The sequence below is a fragment of the Aedes albopictus genome, chromosome 1 (assembly GCF_035046485.1).
Source record: "Aedes albopictus strain Foshan chromosome 1, AalbF5, whole genome shotgun sequence".
NCBI lineage: Eukaryota > Metazoa > Arthropoda > Insecta > Diptera > Culicidae > Aedes > Aedes albopictus.
In genome coordinates, this window is record NC_085136.1 from 114,641,960 (window position 1) to 114,651,888 (window position 9,929).

Sequence of the window (9,929 nt, forward strand, 5' to 3'; positions counted from 1 at the left end):
ATTATTTATTATTTTTTACTTTATTTTAAAGTCTTTCTCAAAAAGGCACAAAATAGGTACCGTAAACCGGGGTCAAATTGATCTTCGGGTCGAAATTGATCAGACGTTTTTCCGTTAAAAAAATCATATTTTTAATAGTTTTCTTTTAAGTATCGTACAGTTGGAATCTATTACTTCATGTTATTTGCTAGGAAGCTATTCAAAAAATGCTCTATCTACTTGAAAAGCGACTGATCAATTTCAACCCGGCGATCAATTTGACCCCGGTTTACGGTAGCTACAACATTGTTTTTAATCAAGCTTAATGTTTGTGGGAGTGTTGGTTCGATTCCCGCTCCAGTCGGTGAAAATTTTTCGTCAAACGTTTCTCACTGGATTATTGGGTGTTTCGTGTGATGCCCATCGCCTAATGTTAGTAATTGCTCAGTCTGTGCAATCTCTGGTTGAAGGCGGTGTTTTTTTTATGTTTTGTTCTGTTAAGATAAAGTTTTTTTTCTTGGATATTTGCTGAAATAAGATTATATTTCTCAGTATTTTACAAAAACAAGAATTACAGCAACTTTTCAAAAATTATTAGAGTCGAAACTACATTATATTGCTGAGATTTAGACTTCAATATTCTAAAGAAGCATCATAAATTTCAAAGGAAGCTCCAAAAAAGTGTTTGATAAGCCTGCAAATCTTCACATGTATTTTGAAACTTCGAAGTAGTTTACAAAATTTGATATGAAACTTCGAGAAATCCACACATAATTTCAATGAAAACTTTCTGACTGAAACAGCAACATTTATATGGTATATTATATCTCAAGATTATTCCTCGACGAAAAAAGTAAGCAATAGGAAGTTGTGATAATTTAAAACATATTAGTCGATTAGTTATTATTTTCCTTGAAGAAGTCACGTCCAACTAAAAATAATGTATTATAAAATAAAATGTAAAGAACTGTAATTGAAGGAAATCTCATCAATAATGCGACATAATTTGTTGCGTTTGTGAAAATTTGTTTCTTAATTCTTATGTCAATGTTGTCCACGTGGACATTTGACGAACCCCCACCCCCCTCTCCGTGGACAAGCGTGGACTTTTCTCGAACCCCCTCCCCCCTCCAAGTTGTCCACGTGGTATATGGACGGCCCCTTATTACTTTTATCAAATGTGTAGCGGCAGTGGCAGCAGAGCGGACTTACATCAATGTAGGGCGAATCTTTCCATCGACGTTGGCACTAGAGATGCGGTATTCTTCGGTCAATAGCTCACAGTTCGGAATAGTTGAAGTTCTTCGTAGTTTACGGACAAAGTACGAGTTCTTGCACTTAATCACCACATTTATTCACGAACGTTACATTAACACATATTTATTTGTACTCTTAGAACTCAACTACTAATTTACTGCACTTAACTCTAACGATCAAAAACTATAAACATATTCAGCAGCGACAGACTGCGTCGAACCGATCCCGGCGAGATATCGAAGGTGCACTGATTGTCGTCGCTTATCCCATCAATCTCTAGCCTCATCGTAGCCCCGTAGGTAGAGATGATCGTATTGCTTCGTAAGGTCTCTCGCTCTCGATGGTTTCCTATGGATACTCCAGATCTGCACCACCGCTACTAGCACTCATGGGTGATAAGGATTCGAGATGTGTTGTACGTAGGCTAGTGAGGATGGCACGTGGGCTGGTGATACATACGAGCTAATTGATTGTGATGTTGCATCGCCCATGGAGTGTTAAGCCGTACCAACTCGCATTTGCATGCAAACATCCTGCCTCCCCCAGAAATAGCCATTTCTGGAACAATCACGGCACTCCTCGCTGGCGTAGATGCCGTTACTGCGGTTATGAACTGGGTGTTGAAGAAACCGTTCCGTAGCTCTCGTTGTCATCAGGCCATCAGTCATCGGGCGGCGCAGGGTACATGAAAAATTAAGACCCGGTAGATCCGGAGGGATAATTTAAACTATTGGACAGGTCCTTACCTTGGACCCAAGGATTTTGGGCCTTGTATTTTTTAGTTGGATGAAACAGGAACAGGTAGAAGGCAAAGTTTTGCCACCGGTCGGGTGACAAATCCTCTCGCGGTTTGAAGCGTGACTACCCGCACTATGCCGTCTTTTCCCGGGTGGAGTTCGTGGATTCTTCCTGTTGGCCACTGCAACGGTGGCAGATTTTCGTCCTTGATGATGACCAGACGATTCCGGTCAATTTTTACTGGAGGATTGCACCACTTGGCTCTCGGCTGTAAAGTAGCCAAGTATTCCAGGTGCCAGCGGTTCCAAATGTCCTGAAACGCCTTCTGAGTTTGTTGCCACTGGGTCAACCGGTTGTACGGGACCGATAGAACGCTAACGTCCGGAACTGCCTTCAATGCCGAGCCCACAAGAAAATGACCCGGGGTCAATGGATCGAGGTCAGAAGGGTCCTCGCTCATAGGAGTGAGAGGACGGGAATTGAGGCAGCACTCAATTTGGGCCAATAGAGTCTCCATGTCGTCGTATGCTACCAGTCGTGATCCCAAGACCCGTACAAAGTGTTTTTGAGCCGATCTTATTGCCGCCTCCCAAAGCCCACCGAAATGAGACCCCTTCGGAGGGTTGAAGTGCCAACGGATGCCGTTTTCCGTGCACTCCTGAGCCACCCGATCTTTGTGCTCCCTACTCCGTACTAGTCGTTTGAGTTCATTCGCTGCGCCCACGAAGTTCTTACCATTATCGGTATAAACATCGGAGCAAAGGCCTCGGCGAGCCACGAAACGTCGAAAGGCTTGCAGAAATTTGGCCGTAGTTAGGTTAGCGACCAGTTCGAGATGAACTGCCTTGCTCGCAAAACATACAAACACGGCTACATATGCTTTGATTGGAGCGTCGCGCCGGTGCCGTGGTTGTAGCTGTATGGGTCCCCAGTAATCAATGCCCACTCGAGAAAAAGGTCTTGCTGCCGTCACGCGAGCTGCTGGGAGCTCGGACATGAACTGTTCAATCAGCTTCGGTCGAGCACGTACACATGTGACGCATTTGTGTACTACCTGCCGTGCCGCACTTCGCCCACCCAAAAGCCAGTAGGGTCTGGGACCATTTGGGCAGGAGCACCTATTTTGGGCACTTGCTGCTAGAACTCAGTCAATTTCAAATCGATTGACTTGAATTTTTGTTCATGGCTTGATACTGTGCCTAGCTGACCGTGTCTCAAAAATCAAGTCAATCGGTTGAAAATTGACTGAGTTATAGCAGCAAGTGCCCAAAATAGGTGCTCCTGCCCAAATGGTCCTAGACCCTACTTCAAGCGAACCGTGTTTACCATCAGTTGAGGAGCTGCGTGCAATAGTCGTTGATGGTACGATGAGAGAAGCAATGTTGATAGCCGTTGAGCACCAGGTAGCAGAATGGGATGCTTGAAGTCGTCGTGTAGCGTAGATTGGCCTAGCCGACCGCCAATTCGAATAACGTTGTCGTTGGAAGAGAGCATTGGATGAAACCATCTCAGTCGAGAGCTTTTGGCGATGTGTTGTCCACTTTGTAGTCGCCTCCACTCGTCCGGAAAGCACTGTTGTTGCAGCAATCGTATGAGCGCATGTTCGGCAGTTTTGAGTTCGTCGGTCGTTAGGAAGCTGAATGTTCGATCTTCTTTTGGTGATCGTAGAATCGAAAAGAAACGTCGCCAATACGCAGTTATGCGGATCATTTTGGAGTAGTTGGAGAATGTTCCTGCGTATTCGTCAATAAACGAGGGTGTGGTAGTGGCAGAGGCAAACACTGCGGCAGTTTTCCGTCGTTCGCTGTTGCAATCATCAATTGATCCGCACTGCTGTCCAGGAACAGGCCAGTATTCCTTTTCCTTCCGCAGCCATTCTGGGCCACCCCACCAGAGACTGTTGTGAACGAGATCAGATGCCAGGCAACCACGGGATATTACATCGGCTGGGTTCTGGAGTCCTGCTATATGGTTCCATCCGCACCTTTGTGTCGCATGCTGGATTTTGGATACTCTATTGGCCACAAAGGTGTTCCACGTTGAGGGTATTACTCTTAGCCAATTTATGACGGTCGTGGAATCGGTCCAAAATACCGTAGTGAAAGAGAAGTGGAGAGAAGCGGCAATTCGTTGGTATAACTCGGCGGAAAGTAGGGTACCACACAATTCGAGCCGTGGAGTGCTTTGGCGTTTCAAAGGTGCGATTCTTGATCTCGAAGTAAGCAAGGCGACTTTAATTTGACCGTGTCTGTCGACGGACCTCAGATAGGCACAGGTACCGTAACCGATGTCAGAGGCATCCGAAAACATATGGAGCTCAATCTCAAGCGTGTTGGGCAGCAGAACGAAGCGATTTATCCTCAATTCGTTGAGTGTGGGCAGATCAGTATGGTAGGCACACCATCGATCCTTCAGACTAGCTGGTAACTCCCGATCCCATTCCCACACCTTTCCGTTTTCATCCCTGAGAGTCCAGAGTGTTTGCATAAATGCCTTGGCTGTTACGACGACTGGTCCAACTAGTCCCAACGGATCGAAAAGTTGAGCGATGTAGGACAGCGTGAGACGTTTAGTGAGAATGGTATTGGGTGGTAGTTGTATCTCGATCTTGTATTTGAGATGATCTGTACCCGGCTCCCAGTGTAAGCCGAGCGTTTTGATGGTTTGGTCTCGGTCGAGGTCGATTGAGCGCTGAAGAGCTCGATTCTCCGGCGGAATGCCCTCCAGTACGGCTTCACAGTTTGATGCCCATTTCCTCATCGTAAATCCTCCTTTTGATAGCATGCCATCGAGCTGCTCTCTGAGCTCGATTGTTTCGGTGACTGTCGCTGCTCCAGTAAAAAGATCGTCGACGTAGAAGTCGTTTTTCACTACCTGCGCTGCGATCGGGTAGTTCTCAGCTTCGTCGCTCGCTAGTTGTTTCAGCACGCGGGTGGCCAGGTAGGGAGCCGACGCTGTCCCGTAAGTAACGGTTTGGAGAACAAACGTCTGTATTGGCTGGTCTGGAGCCAGCAGCCAGAAAATGCACAAGTATGCGTAATCTTCGGGGAAGAGTCGCACTTGGCGGTACATTTTCTCTGCGTCCGCAATTAGAACGAGTTCATGGGTGCGGGATCGCATTACGATCGATCGCAAATCGTCTTGCACGATTGGACCGACAAGAAGAGCATCGTTAAGCGAGATGCCCGTGCTCGTTTTACTGGACGCATCGAATACAACGCGCAGTTTCGTCGTCGTGCTGCTCTCTCGAATTACTGGATGGTGTGGGAGATAGTATTTCGGATGAACTTCTCCTTTACAGCTGCTGAGCGGTGTCATGTGGCCCAGTCGAAGGTACTCGGCCATGAAATCCCGATACTGCTGAGCGATCGAAGCATCACGAGACAGGCGATTCTCCAGCAAGCGAAACCGGTGTAGAGCTGATTTCTGATTGTCTCCCAATCGTTGGACCTTAGACTCCTTAAATGGGAGACGCACTATATATCGGCCCGACGCGTCACGAGTCACCGTACGTTGGAAAAACTCTTCGCAGGCAGTTTCGTCCGGGGAATAGTTGGTAGCTGATGCGTCCTCCTCTATCTTCCAGAACTTCTCCATGTAGGTTTGTAGATCGGCAACGGTTGCGACATTACAGCGAACAGAAGTGTGGGGCAGATTTTGGGCAGTTCTTCCAGACACTACCCATCCGAAGACCGAGCTGGCCAACAACGGAAGAGATTCGCCAAGTGTAATACGCCCTGGGACGGAAAACAAGTCAAAGAAAATCTCTGCCCCCAACACGATGTCCACCGTGCTTGATTGGAAGAAAGCAGGATCAGCGAAGTTGATGTCAGAGGGAATGTCCCAGCGGGTTACGTCGATGTTCGTCGATGGAAGGTCCATGGTGACCTTGGGCAAGATAAGCAGATCGACGCTAGTTGTGTAATCGGAATTTCGAGATTTGATGACGGCTCGGAATTGGTGCTTCACCTTCAATGCAGACTTTCCGATCCCTGCGACCGGCACATCGACTCTTGTTCGTTTGACGTTCATCATTTGCGATAGTTGAGAGGTTGCGAAGCAGCATTCGCTCCCCGAGTCCAGGAGAGCGCGGGCGAAATGTTCCTTTCCAGCATCGTCAACGATTATTACCACGGCGGTGGCAAGAAGTACCTTGGATCGCGTTGTTTGTTGAGAGTTACAACTGGTCACTCCTGAGTGGGCAGCATTCATCGTGATTGAAGCCGCTCTCGATGCTGAAGAAGACGTCGGTGGATCAGTGGGGGTGGCACCAGAGGCGGTTGGGTTGGAACTTCGGGCGTCGCTTGTTGTGACTGCAGCGTTTGTTGATCTCCCTTGATTGGATGTAGTTGTAGTGCACAGTTGTGTGTGGTGACGAGAGTTACACCTCCTGCAACAGTTTTCCGATGGGCAATCACGAGACATGTGACCCTTTCGAAAGCAGTTGCGACACAGTTGATGTCGCTTGACGAGTTTTTCTTTCTCCTCTACTGGCATGCGACTGAAGACCTGGCACATGTAGATTGGATGTTCTTCCGGGCAGAAGAGACACCTTCGACGATTCTCCTGGAAGGCTCCGTGGCTTCCAATGCGAGAATTTGGCGGCTTGCGAGGCTGAAAAGCTTGTTGCGTTTCGGGTTGTTTGGAGGACATCTGCTGCAGAACACTGACCCGACGTTGGATGAAATCCGTCAAGTCCTTGAAGGTAACGTTTTGTTGGGTGGCGGAAAGTTCTTCCCAATCACGCCGAGTGACGGGATCCAGACGGCTTGAGAGAAAGTGGATCAAAAGGATGTCCCAATATTCAGTGCTCTCTCCTAGCTGCTTGAGCACCTTTACATAAGCTTCAAATTTCTCCACTAATGAGTGAAGCTCAGCTGGTGATTCTCTGCGAATCACCGGAAAATCGAACAATGCCTGAACATAATTGCGCTTTAGAACCTTCGGGTTTTGAAAATGCTCGACGAGGAGATTCCAAGCGACAGAATAGTTCGTTGCGCTTATCGGTATCGTTTGGATTAGCTTCAATGCTTCTCCGGCAAGCGATGACCGAAGGTAATAAAATTTCTGTATGCTCGACAACTCTAATGATGAGTGTACGAGCGACACGAACAGGTCGTGAAAGTTGAGCCATGTTTCATAGTTGCCAGTGAATACTGGTAGCTTCACATCGGGCAGCTTCACATGGTTCGAATGGCTTTGGGCAGGGGGGTTGGGAGTGGGCATACTTGCAGGGGTAGGGCAGCGTTGGGAAAGAAAACCTTTTACCTTGTAGTAGGAGTTTTCAAACTCAATCCTTTCCTTGAGGTACTGCTCAAGAGCATCAGGGGTTTCGTCGGTGGTCTCCAAATCTGCCTGAACCTTGTTGAACTCTGTCCACAGAGACACAATTGCTTCCAGGCGTATGGCGATTTCGGGTTCATCTCTCTCCTCTTGGTACGACGCAACGAACTTCTCGATGGAGGCCAGTGACGTCAATATGCTGCGGCGCCTCGCATTTAAATAGCGCAGCTTGCGCTCGATTCCGGACATGATGGCGAATCAGGATCTACAAATTGAGACCAGGTAGCCCGGAAAAGAAGAAACTAGCGAAATGGAGCGGTAATTACCCTTTAAAAGGCAATAAAGTGCCTTGTAGTTTTTATTTCTCCGCTTCCCTAACTGCAACGTCCTTGTAGATGCGATAGATCGGTTTGAATGCGTCGACGTCTCACTGTTGTTGGAACTGATGATGGTACACAGCCAGCAGTGGCTGCTATTCGTGCTGCTAAACAGAAGAACTTATTGTCGTCCCTCCGGGAAATGGCGGTTGCTTGCCTCGATTGTGCACAGGATCGGATGAAGGATTGGCGAAACTCCGGGAATGTCGACCGGAGGCCCAGTGCGGTAGATGTGCGAGGAATATCCAGTAGGGCGATGCAATCATGCAAGCAAAAGAAGACCCGGTAGACGAGCGATACACTTTAAGGGCGATTGGAATATCACTCACCTTCTAGAACAATTGTCAATGCCTTGAACAATTATTCTCAATCAGCAGCAGTGCCAAGCGTGGAAAGATGGCGATGGAGGGAAAACTTTGATGGCGATATCCTAGTTGAATAGCCATCTGGAGGAATGGCGTCGGAACCGTAGTTTCACCGGGTGGTCGGAATCGCGTCGACGACCATCCGGTTCGAAGGACCAGATGTAGCGGCAGTGGCAGCAGAGCGGACTTACATCAATGTAGGGCGAATCTTTCCATCGACGTTGGCACTAGAGATGCGGTATTCTTCGGTCAATAGCTCACAGTTCGGAATAGTTGAAGTTCTTCGTAGTTTACGGACAAAGTACGAGTTCTTGCACTTAATCACCACATTTATTCACGAACGTTACATTAACACATATTTATTTGTACTCTTAGAACTCAACTACTAATTTACTGCACTTAACTCTAACGATCAAAAACTATAAACATATTCAGCAGCGACAGACTGCGTCGAACCGATCCCGGCGAGATATCGAAGGTGCACTGATTGTCGTCGCTTATCCCATCAATCTCTAGCCTCATCGTAGCCCCGTAGGTAGAGATGATCGTATTGCTTCGTAAGGTCTCTCGCTCTCGATGGTTTCCTATGGATACTCCAGATCTGCACCACCGCTACTAGCACTCATGGGTGATAAGGATTCGAGATGTGTTGTACGTAGGCTAGTGAGGATGGCACGTGGGCTGGTGATACATACGAGCTAATTGATTGTGATGTTGCATCGCCCATGGAGTGTTAAGCCGTACCAACTCGCATTTGCATGCAAACAAAATGTATGCCGAAACTTTTCCGCAGAGCTCATGAAAGTAGATGTTCTTGAGTTGATATTTTATTTGATTTTTTTAAAATTTCAATCCTATGCATTTATCACTCTATTAAAAGTCTCATCCATTCGACATGTATTTGGTTGATTGTGTTCGATTCTTACATAGTTGAAATCGATGTTTATCACAAATTTAGATGCCATGCTTTATCATTTTATTTGAATAAGTGTGACTGAATTAGATGCTTTTTCCACAGAATATAAAAGATCTGAAAATTTTAAACAAACCGAAAAAAATGTTTCCCCTTTCAACCCCTTCGGACGTTCTTCTATAAAATTTCCCTATAATCTTAAACAATGATTTACTGGCGAATTTAGCTGCGACCGTTTGCGACCAGATTGGTGACAGTCACTCAAGTGTCGTACTTTCAATTTACTCAAAAAATTAACAAAAACCTCCGGCATTGCATTGCACGGAACACTTTTTCCCAACTTTCACCTTCTTTATACATTACATTATGTATGTTTCACTATTCTAGAGCAGTATTGACTGCCGTGGACTGCCTAAACTAATATTAGTATATCCATCAGTTGGTAACCAAAACTGCAAAATAATGAATTTCGGCTCCGTAAGGCCAAAAACTCGATTGAGCCCATTTTTGATAAACCATACAAAAATGCGCTTGGAATGCAAATATGCATCAAATTTAGCGGTTTCATAATAAAACTCGATAAAATCATATTTATGGCCGCCTTCATATGGAGCTGGAACCACTGTGCGATGGCGGCATTCACAGGCCCTTCTGGTCTCCGGATCTTCCCAACGTAGGGGGGGGGGGGTGCCTGGAACTCATACAGAACCGGAGTTCTGTCCAAACCAGCGTGGTTCTGCTGTCCTTCTCGCTTTGCCTCTTTTCCACTCTTCAACTCTTTCTTGGCGGGTATAAAGTGTGTAGAGCTTTCGCACTATTTCAACCTTTCAGGTTGGTGGTTCTTTTGTCAGTCCTTAAGCATGACCGAAATGGAGTGCAGTTGAGTCCCTGACCTTTTATGTTCGGGCAGTGACCCGAGTTCACAAGACATAGTGTTCGTTTCCGTTAAGCAATCTGTCACAGAATCTTTCCATATTCCCTTCCAAAACTTACGCTGTTCGGCACACCGTCCATGAT

The 9,929-nt window shown here is 46.6% G+C and overlaps 2 protein-coding genes across 2 annotated transcripts; both read right to left on the minus strand.

Moving 5' to 3' along the window:
- Positions 1-2,014: 2,014 nt before the first annotated feature.
- On the minus strand, positions 2,015-2,971 carry LOC134289037 (uncharacterized). The gene has a single exon (XM_062855038.1). The coding sequence runs from the start codon at positions 2,969-2,971 to the stop codon at positions 2,015-2,017; it is 957 nt and encodes a 318-aa protein (XP_062711022.1).
- A 305-nt stretch (positions 2,972-3,276) lies between these two features.
- LOC134289041 (uncharacterized) lies at positions 3,277-7,506 on the minus strand. The gene has a single exon (XM_062855043.1). It carries the CDS (start codon positions 7,504-7,506, stop codon positions 3,277-3,279), a length of 4,230 nt encoding a protein of 1,409 aa, XP_062711027.1.
- Positions 7,507-9,929: the final 2,423 nt, after the last annotated feature.

Coding starts and splice junctions, on each gene's coding strand:
- LOC134289037 (XM_062855038.1), bottom strand. CDS start 2,971: ATGTCCGAGCTCCCAGCAGCTCGCGTGACGGCAGCAAGACCTTTTTCT.
- LOC134289041 (XM_062855043.1), bottom strand. CDS start 7,506: ATGTCCGGAATCGAGCGCAAGCTGCGCTATTTAAATGCGAGGCGCCGC.